Source organism: Perissodus microlepis, chromosome 20, assembly GCF_051167445.1.
Source record: "Perissodus microlepis isolate ML-2025 ecotype Zambia chromosome 20, ASM5116744v1, whole genome shotgun sequence".
Taxonomy (NCBI): domain Eukaryota; kingdom Metazoa; phylum Chordata; class Actinopteri; order Cichliformes; family Cichlidae; genus Perissodus; species Perissodus microlepis.
In genome coordinates this window covers 2,152,667-2,177,469 of record NC_140480.1, presented here as the reverse complement: position 1 = coordinate 2,177,469, position 24,803 = coordinate 2,152,667, and the positions used below count along the sequence as shown (strand labels likewise).

At 40.5% G+C, this 24,803-nt stretch overlaps 2 protein-coding genes across 5 annotated transcripts in view; one reads left to right on the top strand and one right to left on the bottom strand.

Moving 5' to 3' along the window:
- The window catches only part of LOC146363754 (low-density lipoprotein receptor-related protein 1-like), an 82,060-nt gene extending 81,222 nt beyond the window's left edge, over positions 1-838 (bottom strand). For both annotated transcript variants that reach the window (XM_084916878.1, XM_084916879.1), the window contains exon 1: positions 252-838. In XM_084916878.1, the coding sequence (XP_084773004.1) occupies positions 252-324 (73 nt within the window). In that variant the 5' untranslated portion in view covers positions 325-838. The remainder of the gene's footprint in view (positions 1-251) is intronic.
- A 5,290-nt stretch (positions 839-6,128) lies between these two features.
- Positions 6,129-24,758, top strand: LOC146363753 (RNA-binding motif, single-stranded-interacting protein 2-like). Of its 3 annotated transcripts, none has more exons than XM_084917063.1 (14): positions 6,129-6,518; positions 12,751-12,935; positions 15,723-15,781; positions 16,834-16,925; positions 19,472-19,629; positions 19,878-19,957; positions 20,110-20,219; positions 20,337-20,383; positions 20,477-20,570; positions 20,731-20,781; positions 20,864-20,974; positions 21,130-21,210; positions 21,308-21,389; positions 21,470-24,758. In XM_084917063.1, exons 1-13 carry the CDS (start codon positions 6,402-6,404, stop codon positions 21,383-21,385), a joined length of 1,263 nt encoding a protein of 420 aa, XP_084773189.1. In that variant the 5' UTR covers positions 6,129-6,401; the 3' UTR covers positions 21,386-21,389; positions 21,470-24,758. The 3 variants fall into 3 exon arrangements, with proteins under 3 accessions (XP_084773189.1, XP_084773191.1, XP_084773190.1); XM_084917065.1 differs by having other exon boundaries at positions 6,130-6,473; positions 12,754-12,935; positions 21,470-24,757; XM_084917064.1 differs by having other exon boundaries at positions 6,134-6,473; positions 21,470-24,754.
- Positions 24,759-24,803: the final 45 nt, after the last annotated feature.

The following is a 24,803-nucleotide window of genomic DNA, read 5'->3' as shown; positions in this document are numbered from 1 at the left end:
CAACCACAGCACCGCTTTATCCGTGCGCTACTTTCTCTCGTTTAAAGGCTTCCCAAAACACGATCGATCTCCTCCTCCTCCTCCTCCGAGGAGCCACACTGTGTTATGATCACGGCAACCTATTCACGGTGTTCGCTCCAACTCTGGTGAACACAGGCCTGTGCGCAGATGCTTTGCAGACGGGAGGAAAAAAAGTGCTCATGCTTTTCTCGAGTATCACAATGCAAGATTAACACAACAGGCTTTCTTACCTACGGTCGCACCGTTAGGAGATGCGATCTCCAAGCAGAGTATAAATCCCAAGTAAAACAACCTCATCGCCATCTCCCGATGAACTGCCCGATGGCACTGCTGGTTAGAAAGGAATAGATGAAAAAGTTGGCCGGATTTCTAAAACCAAGCAGCCACCTCATCCGAACCCTCTCAGTGGTCCGGGTGAGATTGTCCGGCACGCTGGCCGCTTCGAGACGGGCTTTTGCAATAAAGGGAGACTTGCTACAGCCCGATGAGGCTATAGGCAATGCTGCAGCACAGTCATGTATATTTCTAATTGATTATCGGCATTCAAACATGATGCACAGTGTACCCTCTGTCTCCCTGTGCTTGCTGGGGTCTCTGTTTCACCACACCATGCCACCAGAATCGTCCGCTGGTATAGAATAAGCTCTGCAGCCGCCGACTCCGTTCAGCTCATTCCGTGCTAAACTTAAAAAAAAAGAAAAGAAAAAAAAAAGAAAAATGAAATGGTAAAAATCTTTTTTTCCCGACTAAGCGCCAACGTCTCCCTGTGCTTGTGGCAGCATGAGTGGATGGTCAGCCTCTCAAGCCCCAGCACTGTGGATGAGTCCGTGACGTAACGACCGACTCCTCTAAAAAAAAGGATAACTAAGAGGGAAACGACCCATCTGCGCATGCCCCAACACGACTCTTTTTTTTTTTTTTTTCCCCTCCTGTTTCATGGGCTTTTTCATCAACCGTGGAGGTGGGATAGAGAGGTGGATCTGCAACTGTCCCCCTGATAAAGCCATGTTGGCTCAATTTTCTTTCTCCAAAGAGTTAGAGTAACGCAGTAAGTTCTGTTTTGGTTTTTTAGAAAAACAGCAAGCTGTTTTAAAACTTGCTGAACGCAACGTCTGGGTTAAAGTATACCCCCCTCCCCAAATAACTTAAAGGCAATTAACTTTATACAGGTAGAAGAAATAATTAAGAGTGAAATAAAACCTTGCCTTTAAATGTAAACGCGGTTTTCTCGTCATTATCCCAGTATCACATTTTTATTTAGGTTACACGTCAAAGGCGTGAAGTCTGAGTGCAATAAATCGTGTAGCCTGAGGGGGTGGGGGAGACGTCAACCTCTGGTTTCGTTACTAAATCATGCCCCCTGGTGGCACGTAAAAATGACAACTCGATGCGATTGTTATGAAATACGTGTGGGGGGGTTTAAGTATCTATGTGTGTATGTGATATGTTTTACCAAAGTTAACAATTAAATTGCATTTAAAAACTTATATATATATATATATATATATATATATATATATATATATATATATATATATATATATATATATATATATATATATATATATATATCTCAATCACCATTTTACTCAATGAGCAATGAGACTAAACGCATTTCCAAAAACATACAGACTGTTTTTTTGTTGTTTTTGTTCTTTGGGTTGTTTGTCTGTTTTTAAACAGAGCTTTTTTTTTTTTTTAATTCTTTCAATTTGTGAAAAGACCGGATAGGTTCATTAACCATCCAAACCTACAGGGGGCACTGGAAACTTAGATTTCGAGAGAGGCACGCAGACTAACTCAATTCACTAACAAAGCAAAATAGAGTCCAGCAGTTTATTGCAATGGTTGGTAAATTTTACATGATAGAACATCTGAGAAATGTCTGATCAAAGAACCGCTTGTTTAAAAAGAGAATAAAATGCCTCTGAATGCGAAAAATGCTCATAAATGACTCTTTCTCTAAGTGTATGGTGGGTAATGCAGTGGATGTCTCCCACTCAGTCAGTCATGGGTACTAAAAACAACAGCTGTGCATTTCGCTGCCCAAACTGACGGTCATTTTGCTGCCACCAGTGTTAAGAATAGGAATTTCTTTTCAGGGGTGTTCACCTTACAGATGTTTACCCGAAACCTGAATCGAGAGAGAATGTCAAGTATGCAGAGAATCTGTGAGAAACATGCTTGAAAATTCTGGATATCTGTTTAAAGCAAGCATATTTAATTTCAGTTCAAGCATGAAACTTGAATATAAATACAAAGAAGGTTTGCAAGGAAATGCTGTAGTGGTAACTTAACTGTTTTGCAGCCACGCATTGCATGCATTTCAGTAATGAAGTTGAAGCTTTTCTGGAAAACATATTTACTGCCAGCAAATTTGTCTCCTTTTTAAAAAAAAAAAAAAACTTGCTGTACATCCTGTCTGTCAGTGCACGCAATTACCACAAACCCTTGTGTCACCTCCACCTTTTGTGAAAGGAGGTTTGTGCATTGTCATTTAAAAAAGACAGACGCCAGCATGTTGTGTGGGAGACAGGTTGAAAGAGTGCCAGCATAAACACTCCCAGACCACATGTTCTCCCAGGGCAGAAGGGCTGGCTTCTCTCCAGGCACATCTGCACACAATCCCTCAGCTCTCAGCGAGTGAGCCAAGGAGACAGAGCGGGGCAAAGGAGGGAAAGGAGGAGGGAGAGAGAAAAGCGTTCCCAGACAGGGAGAACCTATCTGTTATGTGAAAAGTACCATGGTGTCAGTGATGAAAGTGATGACATCTGACTTAAAGAATCAAACAAAACAAAAAAGACAGAGAGCGAGAGAGAAATGATGAAATTTAAAATACAGACAGACAAAAATTTACTCAGTTTGAAAAAGAAGTAAAGTTTTGTGACTGAGGACTCGCCACCATCATTGCAAATCTGTACATCTGTATCACACAATTAGTTTACATGCCAAGGTCTGCTTGGCTGCAGTCATTACTTGTATCCTTGAGAGAAGACGGATTGCTGCATAGACAAAGCTGCTGACTCTCACTTAGCCACAGTCTACATTTTTTTAATGTATGCATGCCTTATGGCTGCAGATGCATGTGATTTTCCACACATTTTTACCCCGATGTACATATTTTTTTAAACACACACGCATCCCACTTCCTATTAAGCTCCCCTCAAGGTTTTTCTTGCTTTCTGCCCTTTGGTTTACTGGTAGAATGTGGCGCTGTGCTTTTCTTCTTCTTCGTCTTCTTTTTTTGTTGCTAAAAGGTAATTACTGAGCAAGCAATGCTGACAACACCTGAGGAATGCAAAGCATGCAGCACTGGGCTGTGTTCTTCTAACCACCCACCAACCTCTCCCCACTCACCACACCTCACTGCTCCCCCATCTGTAACCCTCCCCCATTGCAGCCAAATAGCAACTACTTTCACAGGGATTGTAGATGCAGATGTTATACGCAGCACTGACGTGATTCTACCAGGAAATATGAATCAACACTAGGTTACTGCAGATTAAACTTCTTCATTAAAAAAATCAATGAAATTATGATTTTTTTCTCTTAGTGTGGAGGAAAATCCTATCCAAAAAACCCTCCTCTTTCCCAACAGGCCCTTTTATTCCCGTTACTGGTGAATTTGCAGTGTGTTGGCTAGCTCAGGCACACTGCTGACTGAGTCACTCCCCAAACTGTCCTTGAGCTCTGTGGAACTCACAGCCCATCTGGCTGAGTACTTGCACAGATACACACACACACACACATCAAAACATTGCATAGATTTAAGCAGGGGAAGTAAATGACTATGGGTGACCCAGTTGTGGTCTGAAACTGGTCCAGTTGAAAAAGAGTCAATATCTGGCTGGAGAGAATGATGCCATACATAGAATAATGTTATTTTGTCAACCAATGCATCAAGTTTTGACATTGCACGCATGCACATACTTGGGAGACAGCGATAGAGGGTGGAGAGAGACACAGAGATTATGAATTCAGCTGAGCCTCTCCCGTCTGTCTGACTAGACCATCATGATGAAATCTGGATGAAATCCCTTGTGCATGTAGATCAACCTAAGTTTACGGGCTCGGTCTGAATTTTACAGTCAGAGATGTAATATTCACATACGACAGTTAGGTAAGAAACAATATAGCTGATGTTGCCTATGTTTTCTGCAAACATGAGGATTAATCAGAGTACACAAGAAAAGGCTCGGGGGTAAAAAGATTTATATGGCAAGCAGCTCGTGTTAATAAAAACAGTTATCGTGCATTGTGAAAATACATTAATAGAAGGGTGGGAGCTCATTTTCATTTTACTTAGAAAATCTTGACATCATTTTCTATTTATTTTTAATACAGAAGTATGGAAACAATTAGTAGTTCCAGTTGTCCAACAAGTTTTTCATGACAATAACCTATCATTAGATCATTCCCATTAAACACACACACACACACACACTATTTAATGACTACATTTCCCCTTTTGACACAAAAGTTGGCATAGCAACATTTTCTAATCTCAATAATCAATATTAGCCCTCCTCTCCTCTGTTGAGGGATCCCTCTGTGACTACAGTTGCATATAAATTTTGCAAATAATTTAGACATCATCTTGCCTATTTCAACTATTTTTAAAATTTTTTTAAATAAGATTTGATTTAATGTAAAAATGATTTAAGAATTTAAACCCATTGCAACCAATAGTAACCAGTTTGAACATGGTTGAAAGACTGTAAAAATCTACATATAGACAGAATGATGCAATGATGTGAAAATCATTTTACCACCATATTTAATAATAAAAAAAAAGTATTAAGACAAAATATTACAATACTGCTGATATTTATTATTTCAAGAACAACATCAACACTTTAGATGTCAGCCTCATGTTTAAAAAAAATTAAGATGGGCAACTATTATATGCCATGAATCCTATACTGGCATATAATAGTGAGTATGGATTATAATGTACATAGTACGAGTATCCTACACATCAGTGAAGGTACCATGAATACCAAACATTAAACTGAGGTTTTGGAGCATGTTGTTTTTCTCAGGGAAAGCCTTGCTTATTTCAGCAAGACAATGCTTAACCGTGCTCCTGTTCCAACAGCATGTCTCCACTGTGCAATAACCTGGGTGTTTTATAGTAACCTGCTTACAGTTCAGACCTGTCACCCACTGAAAAGATCTGACACAATAAGAAGTGACATTTCTGATGGACTCCCCTGAACTGTTTAGCAATTTATTTCAAGCAGAAAAGGAAAAAGATTACACAGAAGTAAACATCATCAGCTGTACCATCTTGTTTTTCTACTATTGTCAGTTAAACAAAGTGTTTAAAGGTTTTGCAAATTCCTGCTTCCTGTTCGGATTTACATTTTACACAGGATCCCAACGTTCTTGAATATGCAGCAGTGGTTCATAGAGCTGGTAGGTAATAGTTAGCCTTAAAGAGCTGCTGGCTGTGTTTGTTTACTGCACCTGTACATCTTGGTGTGGTGTTGAAGTTAAAATTTAATACAAAAGGGGCCAGATAATAAGGCAAGGATGGGACAAGTGATTGTGTAAGACAACATATTTGATGTGTGGGCTTCATTTTCCTCAGATGACAAGGGTCAACTTCTGTTAGTGAATTTGGCCTGGTGCTCTGAAAGGTTTGGAAATGCACTTGGCAAAAGTATAGAGAAAAGAAGGGATGGCTGAAAACGTTATTAGAGAGTCAATCTAACTTTAATTATATAATTAAGGAGAATACTAATTAATGCTTCTCTTTCCATCTACATTGGCCTTAGGCAAAAACATTATCTCAACATGTCCCAGTTTTTTTCCCTTTTCTTTTTAAATCTCAGTAAGCTGCTGTATTTCAATGTCTACTTCCAACTCAGGAAATAGTAGCAGTGATCTGGTCCTCCTCATTTCATGTGCACCAGAGGTACTTGACCCAGGGCTTGTGTATGGCTTGAGCAAAGAAAAAGCCAATAAAAAGTGTCTACTGTTAGGGAGATCACCTTATCTAAATCACCATTCCCATTCTTCAAAGTACACTTTAAGCGCAGGTAGATCTGCATTTCTTCTTCCTAATCATACTGGGTTAGAGGGATGACTTAAATGAACACAACACTGGAAGTTAAAGCAAAAAAAAAAAGTCTGCTAGGTAGGTTATTTATCTCCCTGCCTAAAAGGTGTTATTATTTGGCGAGAAGGCACAACTGGAAGATGAAGTCAGTATAAATAAGCATATAGCCCAGTGTTTAGAGCGGAGTACATGAGAGTGCTGGGAAACGCGGCTCCAATCACTACCGCTGTTCCTGGCTCAATTTCCCTGGCTGACGTCAGCTGACTGCCTTGGCTCTCTCCACTCTCCGCTCCTCCGGACACAGCGCCGTGTAAAAATGCTGCTCTCTGTGCCGCCAAGGACAGGAATCAACCCTTACAACAGCTACAACGGCAAAAACACAAAGAAGGTAAATAACGACACCACCGGCCACTTCTATCGCGTCTTTCTCAAAGTAAGTCATTTTCCCCTCTCGATGCGGTGTTGTTCGAGCTCTGGCTCTCCAGTTAAAAGCTGCTCGGCTGTTTAAGCTGCAGTGTCCTTGAAAGTGGATCACAGGCGACGTTTAAACTCGCATACTTGCCATTGCGGTGTTCGTTTCCGGCTTTTTGCTTGTTCTTCTTTAAACTGTTACACATTAAAACGGGGCCCGTTACGTTGTTGTTCGTGAAATAGGAGCAGGCTACAGTTTGCTTTCGTTTGTTCTGATACGGCGTCTGCTCGCTTCCTATACCGAGCCTGCACACAGTACAGCTTATAAATGTGTTGTGGAGGCACGCTAGGCTCAGGATAACCTAATAAAGACGAAGCATATTTGACTTTAATGTGGATTCGCCGGGTTTTAATTTCATATATATTCGGCTAAGTTCTCTTCTCATTGAATTAACCACAAGTTAGCAAAGTTTTTTTCCCTCTTTCACGCGCACCAGCATGCCCCACCCCTTCTGTCTTACAAATGATTACTGATGGCACTATAAGGAAAAGGAAAGTTACTGAGCCCACGAAAGAAGTCTAGTGTAATTGATTTTTCTCTTTTTTTCAGTAAGATGACAAATAGTTTTTAAGATAAATGTTGATTATTTTGCATACTGAGATAAGTAATTGATGAGGTGACGTCCAACCACTTTTCTGTGCAGGCTGTATGGATTTTTCTTAATTAAAATTCTGGAACTCGCACATGTGTAAAGATTATATATATATATAACGTTTGCAGTCACGGGGAAATGTTACTTAAGTCAACGATTTGAAGTTTTAGTTGTTTGTTTTTGCTCGTGATAGTGGCAGAATTTTTTAAAAACTAATATTTAACCCCAATTTTTGGATTTATGTTGGTATTATAGGTATTTTGCATCAATATATATATATATATATATATATATATGCCCGCACGCTATCAAACGCCATTTTTTTCAGAATAACGTGTGAAACAGCTGAAACGCTTCCCGTCTTTCCCTTCTTTTTCCTCGTCATTCTCTCTCCTGCCTCAAGAAGACTGGAAAGAATTCAGATTGCTCAGATTAATGATCTGGAATTCCTGGAATCCTGGATTCAGACATTGTGCTCACTTCTAGAGGTGCTTTGCAAACTGAAACCCTTTTTTTTGCTGAAAGAAGACATGCACACACAGTTTTTTTTTTTTCACCCCTACACACACACCTTCACAAAGAAAGGGACTTGTAAATCCAGTGTCAAGTGGCAGCCCCTGGTCTGTGTCATTTACTACAAGAAACAGGGTGGAGAAAAGAGAGGGATTAAGGGACACCCCACCCACCCCCCTCTTCCTCTGCTTTTGATTAACTCCCTGATCTTTTTTTTTTTTTTTTTTAACTTTCTCTCTTTTAGCCTTACAGGCTGTCTAAGTGTTAAGATGAACCCAGGTTTTAGTCAGGAAGAGAAGAGCAAATAGGTCTCACCTTCGAGCCGCAGGACATCAGGGGTTTTCTTCTGTGGTTCTTTCCACCTTGCTGTTTTTCTCACCGTCTTTTTTTTTTTTCTTTCGCTTGAAGCAACAGAAATTTAATATAAAAAGATTGCATCTGTAATACTAAAATCGTTTCCACTGCACCTAAGGTTTCTTTAACCTAGGAGGTAGGATGGATCTATCTTTCTGTGATACAATATATCATAAACTTATAAAAGATGCTGTTGTTGCGTAGTGCAAACATGATCGACTTTGTGATGCTAGTAGTTTGTTTGTGCATAGATCAAAGGCTACTGTATGGTAATAGAAATAAGCAAATATGCGTTTAATGATAAGCAAAATGAATTTTTGCTTGTACAGTTTAATTCATCTGGGATTTTATAGGCTACTGTGTTCTTATCTTGTGATTAATATGAACTTAAATCAAACAAAAGAACTAAATGTGGTGTCTGACCGATGTTGCATTTTGTTTCAACATACTCTGTATCAACAGATTTAGCATTAAAGCGTCTTACAGTGAGACTCCTACAGTTAAAAGCATGCATTCTGCCTCATTTAGCACTCATTGTTCTTGCTTGGGTGAAAAAGTCCTTGAGTCACCTGCTCTCCCTACAGGAATCACCTGTGCTCCCTCCAACTGTAATCACCTCATCGGTCTTTAGCTGCTCTCTGCAACATGGTGTAGGCCCCCCCCTTTTTTTTTTTTTGTAGTTATGCTGCTTGCACAGCTGTGGTGACAACACACAGAGCTGATTTATCTTTCTGAGGCTGTAAAGAGATAAACGTATAGTAACTGGGAAGTGGGGACTGCATAGGGAAGCAACGGAGCATCAGTTGTTCACAGGCAGATTGCATTGATTAGTTAATATATAGTGAAAATAAATAAATAACATCCTCATGTATTTTTCATTCAATGTGCGTGTGTATGAATCTCATATATATATATATATATATATATATATATATATATAACCTCATGATCAACATTTCAAAGACGTGAATCGCACCGAACGGTGGCGTCTCTGGGAATGTAGTTCAGTTTAAAGAACTTTAATCTTGAACCCATGGTCCTCGTTACTCCTTGTATTGATGTGCTGCAGAGGAATGTAAAGAATGCTGACACTGTTATGGATATAAGGAGCAGTGTAAACAGATACTGTATGTCAGCGGTTGTGGATTGTCAAATAACATGCTTGCAGCTGGGAAATCAGTGGTATGCAAGGAAGTCAGGTTTTGTGCAATGATTAACTGAGAAGAAATGTAGCCTGTAAAATGAGATTTTTAATTCCTAATCATTTGAATTAAAGGTATTTGTCACCTTTCCATGCATATTTTCATGTGTTTGCACCATTACATTGGAAATTACCTTACACGGGTGGCAAAACACCTGGAGCGGGACTGGGGCAGATGGGGAGTAGGTGTGAAGCTGACTCACTGCCATCCTCTTTTCAGATGGAGCCTAGCAGAGCGCTCTTAATGAGACACTACCTTCTGACTGGAGAGCACATGAGAGGGATTAGCACTTTCCGCTAACAAGCTCAGATCCCAATTAGTAAGGCTTCGCTTGCCAGAATCGGGCCCGGACTTGGTCTCCCGTCGGATCCTGTCTCCCCAAGCCTTTGCAGGTGCATCCCTACTGACAGCCTGTGCAGGCCGCTTATCATGAAGGCGAGGGAAAGCACCAGAAAAGACTGTGATTGTGGAAAAACAAACAGTGTACTGATGCTAAAGAAGAGAGGGAGATTAGAGAAGCAGGATAAGATGAATGGGGTCTGTGGTTTTCTCAGCTCGAATAAAAAGATAGCTTTCAAGTTTGGAAGGATGACTCCATATCGGTTTGGAAATCATAAGGCAGCTGAGTAGTGGGGAAGCATAAAAGTTTGCACATAAATCACTATATAGAGCAAGGTTTGTACTAGGAGAAACTTCATATCCTTTCAGTTATTTTATATGCCTGTAGCCTGTTGTTAGCTTGACTAAAGATTTGGTTTTGATATTCATCTAGTTTGTTCAGAGGTTGCTATAAATATAGTTTAAATAAAGGCTCCACAGACAGGAAACATCTTTAAGTCTCTAATGCTGTAAAAATTCAAACTCTATATAATCAAGCTCATGTAGAATGCTGTACCATTAGCCACTTACATAATGTGTCTCTGATCCTTAATAGTGTGTCATTACAGTGTAAACAAAACACAACAGAGGCCCTCCAGCCTTTCTTTCACAGCTTGGAAACCCTTTGGTTTGAATTCATGTTACATTAAAAAATTGCTGAAATACAGAAATGGCACCGAACTAAATTTTGATATCGCCATCTTGCTTCCTGTTCCTTGTTTCCTGCTTTAAACAGCAATATTTCTGTGCTGGCTGGCATGTGACCAGTCCTAAATGTAGTGCACTCCTATTAGTCCTGTCACTGTGGTTTGTTGAAGCAGCCATTGATTGTCTGTTTTTCTGCTCTTCTTGCCCATGTGTGTAAGACTGTTTCAGTATTTCTGGGCTGGTACAATTTACTCAAAGCTGAATTTTGAACTCCTACGAATGTAGGGATCTAACAGTTATGAAACTGAGATCTGCATACCGCAGTGTTGTCTTCCTGTATGGTAATGTTGAGCGTGGTGGTTAGCTAAGCATGTTTGTCTGGTGAAAGCTGTACGGATTCAAGATCGTTCAGGTAATGGCTAAATTCGAAGTGCATCGGAATAACAGAGTTTCTGTTTGTCATCATGGGTGTGCATTAAAAATATTTTTCACTTATATCTTCAATAGATGTGCATTCATTCATTTTTTTAAACCACTGTTAAAAGCTTTGGAGAGATATTAGTTGGTTGTTGAATGTTACCCTTGGTATTTAAGAAGGAAGGGAAGAAGACATGGGTCATAATTAGGCTGATTCCAGCTGTCTTTCTTCCTTTCTGTTAATCAGCCGATGGCCTGAGGGTGACCTTGTGAGGTCCAACAAGCCATTGGTGCAGGAAGATCAATCCCTTTATAGTAAAGATGCCGCGTATAGCTAAAGTCTTACTTTGAGTTGGATACAAGGCTTAATCGATCCAATACATCCATCACATTCCTTCTTATTGCAGGATTGGGATCTCTGCTGCTGTCGGATGACAGAACTTTCTGATATTTAAACATGCCTGCTGTTAGGCAAGGGTTAATACACATGGCTTGTGTGTTGTTGCTTGGTAATGGATTAAAACTACATTTTGTGACTCACCCACCGCTACAAGCCACCCCATTGTTCTCTGTGGTTTGACCTTCTGACCTCAGTTAATCAAACTGTTCCTCCTCCTCCAGCAGTGGAGGGGAGGCAACACCAAGGCCAAGCGTAGCTGGCGTTTTGCATACATTTTACTTCACTTCCCTACTAATTTCATTTGGTTGGCACAAGATGGGATCAGCTGGAGTAGCACTGTATACAGCTGTCATTGTTTGTTTGCTATCTGGCCACCGACAACACTCTGGGCATTCAAAAAAGTCATGTGTCAGTTAAATGAGTCCGCTGTGGTCTTAGAAGTTGCTTGTATAATGTTTGTTTGTTTTAAACCACTTTGCTGCTGATGGGAAGCTTAAGTATGTTTTCAGAAATGTATGCAATCACCCATTTCTGCTTAATAGAAAGCTTTAGTTTTAGCAGGTTTTTGTCAATATCCACCTAAAAGGAATGCTTTATAAAACTTCCTAAAAGAGTCTGTAATGGTATCATTCTGAGTGAACAAAGTTTGCTTCATCAAAACAGCAAAAAAAGAATTAGGGTGTCTTTTTAAGCTTTTCAGCTTTGCTTCTGTATATAGTTTAATTTTTAAACCAAGTTCTGTAGTTTTGGAGAGGCCTCTGTAGGTCCTCAAGGATTTTGATAATGGATGTTGTGCATGTAAACTCACTTTTTTAGCCGTCATTGTTCTCCAATGCACCTGTCTAGCAGCAGTCTTCTGCTAAATGAAAGGTGCTTCTGTAAAAAGTACGCAGGAATAGCAATTAAAGAATTAATGTACACAAAGTTAAGCCATTCAGTCTGATTGGCTAACTGTGGATTTTTCCACTGTTCGCTGGAGAAAGTCATCTTTTCCATCTGTTTTTAGCAATCTTCCCAACACGAGTTATGTGCCATCTCTTGCATTGATGGTTTGTAGAGATGCCTGTAGAGTTGGATCTGCACAAAGACATACTCATGCCAACCTGTCCATTCTGTTGTTCTATGGCAGCCACAGCACAGTGTGCTGAGAGGAGGCACTGGCTAGCTTTTAGAACTCGTGAACTAGCTTTAGATGGTTGTTTTGATGGAGGTTAAAAAGTCAGTTCACCAAAACGTACATGAAAATATCCAATGTACAAATAAAAACAGGCATTTTAAGATGTCTCCATATTAATTTTGCATACCCCTGTAAATGTGGCTGATTAAATGAATCTTTGTATATGAATGCAATCTGACTTTTATTATTTAGTATTTCTATTTTTTGCAAATGCTACAATGGTACATACCATTTCTTCTCATATTTTGCTTCATATAAATAGTATAAATTGTGTAATCGTAATACTTGTTATATCTTACTTGTATTTCTGTTTTTCCCTCACAGTGACCTGTTATAATATTTATCTGACTGGCCTGACCTGTCAAGCCAGATTAAGCATTCAATTGATGCTGATATCTTGTCTGTGTCTCTCTAGCCTCAACTGGTTGGTTTTTTTATTTCCAGTTAATGACTGCATCCATGCGTACATCCAATTTCATGTACCTAAAAAGAGCCCTCTGTTTCCTCCACAGCAGACATATGTGTCCCCGTCCAATCATCAAATGGCTCCCCCAAGCCCCAACAGCAACACCACCACAATTAGCAATGGCAGCAGTAACAGCAGCAGCGGGGGAGAGCAGCTGAGCAAAACCAACCTTTATATCCGTGGCCTCCACCCAGGAACCACAGACCAGGATCTGGTCAAACTCTGTCAGCCGTAAGTCACCTAAAACACATTTACTTCAGCGTGCACTTACACCCAATAAATTTCTCTGGCTGTCTGAGGAAGCATGAACCCGGCTAGAGCAGACTAGATTATAATGGGTGACTGGTGGGTGATGGCTGGTCGGCTGCAAGGATGAAAGGCTTGCATCTCTACTTTTGGCAAATAAAGAAGATGTATAGTTTCCATACAACTTAAGTGCACAGGAACACTAAACCATACCATATTTGGTATTTATGTAATGTACAAGAGGGCCACATTTATCCATGCATTTTTTTTAACACATGTAGTGGCTTTTTGGAAAAACTAACAATCACTGGGGCTGCAAACTAAGACCTTTCAGCCTGACATAGCTGAGCACAGACTTTCCAACAACTAGGTACAGAATCTTTATTCTCACTCTCTCATGCTAATTCATTCTGTCTCTTCGTGTTCATTCATACACGTTTAATCTATGATTATTATTTTTTCGCTCTTATGTTTTAGTCATGATACAGTATGACAGTGAGCCCTGTCATCCAGATACAGCGTCACTTCTGCACTATAAATATCACACCATGTTGCTCATCAGTGTGGCTGTGAGTCTTCGAGAACTTTGTTGTGGACAGCATGTAGTCAGACATCAAACAGCAGCATCATCCAATCCATCTGATATGTTTGTTAGGCCTTCAGTGGAAGACATCAAAACATGCAGGGCTGAGATGAATGATCTGCTCTTAGTTAATTGAATTATGGAGCCTGGTGATGAGAACCAGAAGAGCAGATGAGAGTAGTGGGAGAAAAGGAGGGAAAAGAGGGCTAGAGAGATTGAATGAGGGAGGGTGAGGCCTGCTATTTTACAGCTGTCTGGAAGCTATGGCTCACATGAGGCAGCCCAACCCTACAGGAAACGGCAAGCCCAGGGGAAAGGGAAAGACAAACAAGGGCAATGGTAGTGGGGGGGTCAGAGGGGGAGGAGTGAGTGGAGTTCAGGGTTTGTGTGTCAGGTGGTGTTCTGTGGGGGTAGTTCTCATATTTCTGCTTTTACGGAGCAGATAAAAATCACTGCATGAAATGTGCCTTTTAGCAGAGCACATTAAGGCTGATGTAATTTTCAGTTAAACTAGAATGAAAGAGGATATTGTGTCCAATAATAGTTAAAAGGGTAACGGCTTGTAGATGAGGATGTAAAGCAGCAGGAAGACTACTCATGCAGGGACTCTGACTTACTTTGCTCTAGTTGGAACCGTAAATCTGCGTATACTTTGAGGACGCAGCACTTCCAGAGCTCCCCTCCCCCACACTGAGAGTTGTTGCATGCAAGCTCTGTGATGTACTGTGTACCAAGTGAGGGATGAGAGACGGGGATGGGATTGGGGGTTGGCTCTCCATTGGCCACCGGGCCCTGCATTTGTGTCTCCGGGTGCCTTGCTGCCGCTCTGGTTATGCAGCAAGTGTGCAGCATGAAGAGCTCATAACTTAAATGCTAGTTGTTGTGAGAATAAGCAGGCTGATGGCACTGCCATATAGTGTATATGCAAATGTAGGAACGCAATGCTGGCATATCCATCCAGTCAGAAATGCATTGTGAAATTGCGGTTTTGCATATGAGGGCAAATGGCCCTCCAGCTTATACACATTGGATGGGATTGCAGAAAATAGACCAAATGAATGACTGCAACGTGAAATATCTCTGTTATAGTAGATAAAATATCAAAAATGTGTGATTGTCAACACAGCCCAACATGCTCTCGTGCATGTTATAAGGACAAGGAAAACCCAGAGAACAAGCCCACATCAGCATTCAGGTTGTGATTTGCTTGCAAGGTAGAAAAGTGTTTGGTTTTTTTCCCCCCTTACAGTCCTCGAGAGTTTGGCACAATCAAACAGAATAATCAGATGAAGTTCTGTAATGTGAATTTATATGACTGTTTGATCTTCTTGTCCTACATCCTACATAGATGACCTTAAGCCATTAAAAAAAAGTGGGGGAAATGCTTCCAGGCTTGTGGTTTTTGTTTTAAATGGAAAAAAAGAAAAGAAAAAGAATATGTTAGACTGTCACGTTACAGCTAACAGGTCATCAGCTAATCCTTACTTACAAAAGTCAAATTATTTATGAAATTGATTTCTCAGAGTGAGGCAGTGGTGCTGTGCCACTAGATGCAAGTTGAATTACATTTCAGGGGGCACTAAGACCCAGTGGAGGGTTAAAGGCTGTCTAGAGAGAAGCTGGTTAGTAGAATGAGAGTGTGGCTGGGAGCCAGTATTGGACAGGACAGCCAAGGAGAGGTATATCAGATTACACTGCATGCACATGCCTGGAGAGATGGGAATTGATAGACCCTGCTGCACAGAACCATTCGCCCAAGTCGAACACTATCCTGTGTATTTGCAGTATCTACGGCTAGGTGGGGCGAGGGGTGTGGGTAGTTAATGTAGAATTTTCATATTTATGGGGAATTATGATGCAATCTCTGAAAAAATTGATGGGGGGATTCATATCTACCAGTTTGCCACAGCATGTTGGATTTCCCTGGAGATATGATCCCTATTGACATTTGTGTGTGAGCTAGAATGAATAAGATATGGTGAATCTATAGACCTCCTAGAATGCAGAAGCCCACGGGACAGTATCATTTTTTTCTAACTGAATTTGCCCTGCCTTGAATTTATTATCAGATGAGGTGATTGTGTAGCTTCATTGATATCTTTAGATGATTTACAATTTAGTTATCAAGAGTATTACATCTATACACAGTGGAAGGACGACCTCTGAGTGCAAACCTCACTGTTTTTCAGGTATGGGAAAATTGTGTCCACAAAGGCCATCTTGGACAAGACTACCAACAAATGCAAAGGTGAGGGTTTTTTGTTGTTGTTGTTTTTTAATTAAATGAAAAAACACAGCCGTTCCATGCTCATCCATAATATTTGTTGAAATGTGGCCTTTCAGTTCACTAACGCCTCTTCTAGTCAGCTGATAATTGTGTAGCATATCAAGTGGTAAAATTACACCACAAATATGAAACTAGTTTCTCATCATGGTTTTTACAGAAATGTGTGGGAGGAGGAGAAATACCTCATTTTATTTAGGCAAGATACTTTCTTGATAGAATGTGGGGGAGGCAGCACAACTGGTACCTATTTGGTCTCCGTAGATTCACTGTCAGATCTGACTGTATCAAACATTTTCATCCTGCCTTGTGTCACAGTTTTGCTTCTGTTGTGTTTTTTAAAACATGGTCCAGGCTTGCACGCATGTGTGAAAATGCTCATAGTTACACATCGCTGCACAGAAAATGAATAAAAAAATAACCAATATGAACATATTAGAGGGAATAGAGTTTCTGTAAAAAACAGTTTTTGAGAAATGATTGTAACGTCAGCAGATCCAGCAGAGAAGGAGAGGACTACTCTGAGCCCACAGCACAGTCAACCTTGGACTGGGCGAATGGGCTTGCGTATAAATAAGAGGCCGTGATCAGATGATCCGAGATGCCAAAGTTCAGAAATCTATAAAAGAGCAAGATCATGTGGGGTCTGATAGTTTATAGAAATCACTCCTTTACTTCATGGGAAGCCAAAAAAAAAGATGTTGGTGTGATGTGAAATCTATGGCTGGTGTCGGTAATGTGCAAGGTTACAGCATGCTGCTGATGAAGTCAATAAAGCTGTTTGACAAGTGCATGAAGCGGTCAGCTTCACACTGTACCTACTGAGTAGGTGTGTGTTTTCTTTTTTTTAATATGGGCAGCGTCCTCCGTCTGTCCCCCAGAGGGACGCACATTCCAGTCCTAGCCAGCTGTCTCTTCAGATTCATACACCGTTACCACGAGTACCTCATGAGTTTAAACTGTGCACCTCTCCTGCAGTATGCACATCTCACTGTCATATATTTTGTTCCCTGCAGGCTATGGCTTTGTTGACTTTGATAGCCCAGCCTCTGCTCAGAAGGCAGTGACGGCACTGAAGGCTGGCGGAGTGCAGGCTCAGATGGCCAAGGTGAGAACTCAGCTTGAGGTATCAAAATTCATTGGGTTAATTTATAACGGCTTGGTGTAAGTTTAATTTAGCCTGAAAGAGCACTTTATCAGCGTCTCAGCAAAAATGTTGAATAATGATTTGATTCATTAATTTCACATTAAATGTTGACTCATTAATCATAGAGGGAAAAGGTTGCTCCTTGGATTTTTCTGCCTCTTAAGAAATAACAGATCTCTCTTGCTGTTTCTAGCGCCCCATTCTTTAAAAATTAAATAAATAAATAAATAAAAAATCTATCAGATATTCCTTTTTGCTTAAATCTGCTTTTTTCATACATAAAATCGCTGGCTTCATCAGTCTGCATTATGTTGATCAGAAACGGTCATTTTTATGTTAATTTTCCTTGCAGCTTCATCCAGACAGGCCCTCTGGTAATGCTGGAACATATGTCATGTGCTTGACATTTGACTGTATATCAAGTGACTTAGTTAGTGTCAGATTTTCATTACTAGTTTATGTAACAGAGAGAATGAAAGGGTTGCAGGGATTTTTAAACCAGAGAATCATCCAAACACCAATTACTAAACAGGGAGAGAGAAAAAATCATCTGCCCTGTTTTAGTGAGGATGTTCTTACCTCAGGCTTTTTGAGTTCAGCATGTTGCACAGCTTCAATGCAACATTGCTCATATGATTAAAAGGCAGCATTTGGAAACTTAGACATAAATCGCCTACATGTTTAAACGCTTTCATAACATCAGCAGTGTTACAACTTCTGCAGAAAAGTAACCAGGGTGCTGTTCAGAGGTGAAGCCAGCACACTGCGGCGCTGTCACAATAATAGTGCACTATAAGAATATTTCTGTGCACAAAGAGTCCACGGATGCTTACATGTATGTATGTGTTTATAGTGGCGATGGTGTTTGGGGAGCACGTCCCAGAGCCTGCTCTTTGAGCTCCCTGTACAAAGGACCTGTCTGTTCTCCCTAGTGGCATCTGACTCAGTGTCTGAGCAGTTCCCCAGTCAGCAGGGCACAGTGCCCAGCCACCCGCCCTGTCACACGCACGCCCACAGACACACAGAGCCCACTTGACAATCGCACACACACTTCAGCAGCCTTGCCTCAACCGGATTATGACACGCTCTCACGGACTCGCACACCACCGGCGCCCTGGGAAAGCTGATCTCTCGTTAAGCTGGATCACTGACATTCATACGGCTTCTTGCTCGCAAAAGAACTTGATTTCAGTCACCCTTTCAGCCCGGGTTTACAACAAGACTTGTGTGTTTGCGTCAGAATTCTCTCTGACTCACTCTGACTCATTCACAGATGAAATCCACAACTGGGGCTTCTCTGCTGCTCGCTCTCATGGGTTCAAGCCTCATTGCTAGTGTACACTGCGGGGAGGGAGGAAGGTGAAGGAGAAATCACCTTCATCGCAGGTCGCAGCGATTACACATGCATTATTCATGGCATGGAAATTAACTCGCGCTGCATTTACAGGTTTTTAATCACGTCTGCACTCTGAGATAATGAATATGCATAATGGTTAGAGGGCGATACAGATTGAGCATCTCACAAGATACCGTCGGTCACATTAAATTTGTTTTAAGCAGGGCACGAAGGAAATTGGAAGGGGAGGAAAAGCCTACAAAACAGTTCAAGTGAAACTTTCTTTCAGCATGTTTTCTAATCATTTTAAATTCAGATTTGGAAGCGCTGCATATTTTCTCTGGTTTATAAAAGCCGACAGAGCCAGCATCTGTGCCTGCATTCAAGGTCAGGATTACCACATGAATATAGCTGCCTGAATGCAAGCAGTGCATTAGTAACATGATCGAGGAAACGGAACGACCACGTTTTTGGTAGCACAATGCTTGAGATGTTCTCCAGATTGTTCCCGAAGGTCTTTGTCCAAAATGTCACTGCTCTCTCTCTCTCTCTCCACCAAGCGAGAGAAAGGGAGAGCACGTAATCGCTTTAGATCATCCAGGGATGGCAAGCCATATGAAATGTAATTATGCTTTGATATCACAGTGGCTGAATCGCCTGCTTTCATCCTCTTAAGGTCCTGGCTCTGAACAGTGATCCCCTTTTTTAACCCTTTGGAAATAAAATATAAGTGATGGAAAATAAGAGAAAAGTGTAATGAAGATCTGCGCAGATTAAATTTGTGATAGTGAGCTATAGAAATAGAACTGAAAATTTCACTTGACTTAAAATGAGCGAGTTGAGCTGAAATCCAGCCAGAACTTTCTTCACCGTCTCTTTTCTCTCCAGACCTCATTCCAGGCGTCTCACGGGTCCAAAATGAAATCTGACTTCAGCTTCAGACCTTCTACCTTTTCTTGCTTCTTCTTTTTTTCATGTCCTCTGCCTTACATCCTCCAAATATCAGTCATCTCACACACTTCCTGTTCAAAGGTTATGTAAATTTCCCAAATGTTTGCTGGCTGCTGTATTTTCTTGGAACCCTTCTGTGGTCGTGCCTCAGCTGTTGTTCTGTCACAAGGAAACCAAGAGCCCCAAATCATTCATCTCCCCCTGGCTTCTCTGTGGTTAGCAACAGGAACAAGACCCCACCAACCTGTACATCTCTAACTTGCCGCTGTCAATGGACGAGCAGGAGCTGGAGAACATGCTGAAGCCCTTCAGTCAGGCCATTTCCACACGTATCCTCCGTGACGCCAATGGAACCAGTCGAGGAGTGGGCTTTGCCAGGTACACGCCGTTGTAGGACAGCTGGCTGAAGTTGACTAGTTGTGCTGTAACCTTGTGTGTATTTAAGTAACTCTCAAGTCAAATGGGAGTACTAAAGTTCAAAGCAACTTTTTTAGTATAATGTTGGGTGAGTGGGCCCTCTGGTGGTCATTATAGGTAGAAACCTTTCAAGCAGAAACTGTCATTCAAAGAAGTGATGGATTGGCGCTTACTCTACAGTTTTATTAAGCACAAAATGTGTCCCTTAGGATGGAGTCGACAGAAAAATGTGAGGCCATCATCCAGCATTTCAATGGGAAATATATCAAGACTCCACCTGGAGTTCAAGGTGAGTTTTCTGGAGGGTTTTTTTGTTGATTTGTTGTGGCTGAGTAGACTGTCTTTATTTATTCAGCATATTTCAGCATCAAGACAACAGTCTTATTAAAACGGTTTTAGAAAACTGAGTGTTATCTCCTGTTTGGAAACCCTCTGGTTCAGCACCGTCAGAACCCTTGCTGTGTAAATTTGCTGATGGAGGCCAGAAGAAGCGCCAGAGCCAGGGGAAATATCTGCAGAACGGTCGGCCCTGGACAAGAGATGGAGAGACTGTGAGCTTTATTTTTTATTTTTTATTTTATTTTTTTTATGCCTGTAAGGGGTGAAAAATCCAAACACCTCATGTTTCTCCCTCATAATGACATTGCTCTTTTGTTTTCTTCCTCCAGGGAGGAATGACCCTCACCTATGACCCAACCACAGCCTTACAGAATGGGTCAGTATGCTGGCTCATGCTAATCTTTTGTATAGCCCCAAGGAGTGGTGGTCTAAGCTGTGGTCACTAAGAAATCTGTGCCTCTTTCTGCAGGTTTTACTCCTCTCCCTATAGCATTACCCCCAATCGGATGATTGGACCAACCTCCCTTTCCCCATATATGCATCCACCAGTGTCCACCTATCAGGTACTGGGGTTGTTGTGTGTTTTCAATTTTATAGCTTTTGGTTTGAAATTTTGTTTTTAATATTTCAGCCATATTTTCTTCTTTATTTTCTGCAACTATTTTGTAATGTTTTTGCACGTGTGTTTTTATATTAACTGACACGTCTTTGATTTTCTTGCAGGTACACAACCCGTCCTGGCTACATCACCAGTCATACATAATGCCACCCACAGTGAGTATCTGGCAGTTTATTTGTTTTTGTTTCTCTCAAGACCCTTTTAATTTAGCTTTGATTCTTGATGTTCCCCCCATAGGGAGCTGTCCTGACACCTGGGATGGACCACACCATGTCCATCCAGCCAGCATCAATGATGGGGCCTCTAACACAGCAGCTCAGTCACCTCTCTATGGGCAGCAGTGGTACAGTAAGTACAGTGCACAGTATTTGGCTATGAGAAAGGCCAGGGTAAGAATTGTGTGGTTTGTGCCTTTTGAGTTTCAGCTTCTTTTTTGTAATTGAATTCTTCTCCGGGTGCAGATTCACACAGCTGATGAACTTATAATTTCCATTCTCTTCCAGTATATGCCTGCAAACACATCTATGCAGGGGACCTACATACCCCAGTACACCCAAGTGCCTGCCACCAACATCTCAGTTGAGGTACTGCCCTCCACCTCTCCCCTCCCTTTGGAAACATTTACCACTCAAACTTTTACATAACTGCAGATTAATTAAATATTTGGTGCTTCTTTCTCAGGAAAGTGCCGTCCAACAACCTGTTGCCATAGAGACACCAACAGAACATGCAACCTACTCTTACCAGCATAACAAGTAAAGAGGTGGGTTTTGACTGATTCCCCCAAGTGACTGTGTGTGCGTGCGTGCGTTCTAATTGGCTGATCTTGTCACCCTGCGTTAGATCTTCATCTGGGGCCCGACTGACTCTTGAGGGGTCCCAAGAGCTGAGATTCCCTGTGTGAAGAACTAGACACTCCAGGAACACAAACTGTTCCACACAAAGGACAAAAACAAAGATATTTTCTATGAACTCAGATTTTAAAACAAACTCTTTTACTTCAGACAAGCAAAGCTGGAGGACAGCAGACAGTGGGGAAATGGAAGAATGGAACAATGAGCATCTATTTTGATAACGGTCAAGAAAAGTTCAAAAAGCTGTTAAATGTGTCGTGTATGACCATTGATCATATTCTTTTTTTTTTTTTTTTTTTTTTTTCTCTCTTCAAAACACTACTCCGGGGAGCAAGGATGAAACCAGGAAAAGAACATTTCAACACCATGTTTTAGGTCATGTTCTGCTTTTGTAAGATATGCAGTTTTTTTTTTTTTTTTTTTTTTACATTTTTCTCCTTTTTGACTGATGCTTTCAGACTTGAACCTGCCTTTTTGTAAATAGTTCTTTGGTTATTTTTTTTGTGTGTTTCTAGCCTCGTCCAATTGATTGATTGGTGCAAATATTCGGAAGCAGAAAAACTGAAGTCCTTTTAGAAAAAGCTGATATTGTAAGACTGATATGGTGCTGACATCGATTAGCTTCTTTCTCTCACAAAGGCAGCAAGTTTGTCAGGTATGAAACCTTACCTGAAGCAGTCTCACTTAATTTTTTTGGCACTTAAATATATTTAAAAGGAAAAAAAAGTTTAGTTCCAACAATCTCAACAAAGCTGCAGACAATCAGAAGATTACACAGAAGAGAACATTTTAAGCTGATGTTCGTTGCCGAAATATTTCAGAGCGGACTACTTTAAAAGAGATGAATAGATTTAAAGCATTCCAGTTGTTGTTATCTGAGAGTTTTAAATATTGGTTCTCTTTGAGCTGCTTCACGTGATGAAATCCAAAGTTGTTTAACAGGGATCACATCTCACTCAGAGCTGCCTGTAAATAGATTGAAATGTATTCACACTTTCGCTTGACTTCCTTGATACATGTGATGTAATGTGTCAGTGCCCCCCCCCCCCCCCCTTTTTTTTTTTTTTGTTTAAGTAAACAAGGATGCAGATTCTTCCCTGAATCCCCCAAAAAATCAAATTTTCTAAAGCGGGAATGAAATGTTGTTATTAAAGTATAAAGATGTAATTACACAGACATGGAGATTAACTGGTGACGCATGAATCTGTCCTGTTATATCTGCAGAAAACACTACTTAGGTGATTCATAACGGCCAGGCTATGGATGCTTTGAAACTGGCCATTGCTGTGTGTTTGCAATCTTCTTCTGCATTTCTGGTTTTTACCGTCATGTTTTGTTTTTGTTCTTAAACATTATTTAAAGGTTTCATTTTTTTTTAAATTCAGTTTCAAAACTTTTAAGATTGATCTTATTTTTCAAAGAAGCTTTGATTTTTATTTTTGATAGTGTGTTGTGTGCTTCATAGTGAGAAATGGAGGTTTTCACTTTTTTTCTTTGTGTTTTGCGTACTTGCTTTGTTGTGGTTTCAGTGTTGATGTCAAAGAGGCTTTAATATTTCAGTTCTGTCAGTGTCACCAGTGTTGGCACTTTTAGACATAACTTCTCATGATGGATGAAACATGTATGCTAGGTTCAGATGCATTGTTACAGAGTTGCACCGCATGCAGTTGGGATCGGTGTAAGAGCAATTTATGTTGAAAACCTTGACTTACCTCATCCTGCCAGAGCAATGTAGATTCAGTTTGTGTTCAATGTTCACAGGCAATAACCAACTACAGTAGGTCTCATGGCTGATCACAGCTGGTACTGTGTCCACATCCTTTAACTCTTCCGTCCAATGTTTGGAAAACATGCCCCAAGGTCTGTTGATCTATGCAATTAATTTATTGTCCTTACAAATGCAATACTACGAATATCCAAGAGACACCTCGTGTTGCGACAGTGGATCACCTCACAGTGACTTTATATTCTGGCTGACGTGGCTTTTCTCTTTTCATTTTAAATAATTTTTGTTTGGTTTTTGTGACACATTTGTCTATGGTTCATTAATTGTAAGCAGAATTGCAACATCAAAAGGGAACTTTTTCATACCAAAACGCGGTTGTTTTAATATGACTGTAGGAAAAGTAAGAACTCCTAAAATAAATAAATAAATATGGCAGATTTTTTTTTTTTTTTCTCTCCATATGTTTTGAAGGCACATTGCCACTTTTTGTTTAGTTTAGTTTAAACACAGGCACCATAGCATTGTTTTCATCATTCCGCTCATTTTCGACTTTTACGGTTTGGATAAATATCGTCCTATCTCGTTCTTTCTTAGCTGTTACTTGTTTTCCTCTTTAACTACAAAACCTTTTATTTCCAGGTGACAAATAAACCTCACAGAAATGCCTTAGATTTCACTGGAAGGGAGTGTGAAGTGCTACTCAGCTGTGTTGGGCTTTATCTCTGACTGGAATTGTTTTCATGCACTGCAAACTGTTGAAGTTTTTCTTTTTTTAAACTCCTTGAGATACTAGATCTATGAAGCAAAGAAATGTTTAAATGCTGATTCACTATTGTGTGTTTACCATTCCACGATTTTAATCCAAATATATTGAAGACAAAAAAAATGAATTGTGGCTTATTGCTGCTAATTTTTAAATTATTTCATCTGAAGGTCATTTAATATATCAAGTCAAAAATGGGGTCAGTTTTGTAACCATGTCCATGAATTTGTCTGTTTATTGTGTGCATCAACCTCTCCGTAAGTGTTTGTGCCATGATGCAGGGCTTTTTGTTTTTTTTCCTTCATAGAGAAGAAATCCCTTCAGTTTTTAAACTTTCATCCTGGTTTGATTTTTGAACTTGCCATTTTTTTTTAAATAAATTTTTTTTCACTGTGACAGTGCTTTTGTTTGTTTGTTTGTTTGTTACCTAAAGTCCCTTTAGCAGGTTGAAGATAACATGGGATGTGCTGACCATGACAAAAACTTTACGGCATGCGGAGGAAAAACCTACACATAATCCATCTTAAATGCCATGTGGCTGAAACCCAACCAACAACCACTGATCTTTGATCAGTTGTCACTGACCTGTTATTAGTGTTTGTTGATCAGTGGTCATGGAAATTTGCATATTGATGATCAAGGAACTGACCTCACAGCCCATTGTTCATTCAGTAGGCTAGTTTGTCATTGTGCAAATGTACTGTTTATGGCTGGGGAAGCCTGCAGTCAGCTTAGACTGAAGAAGTCACCTGGATGAGTGATGAAATGTTTCTCCCACTGAAAATACATCCAGAAACGATGCTTTGGGATTTACTTACCTGGACGACTGAGCGT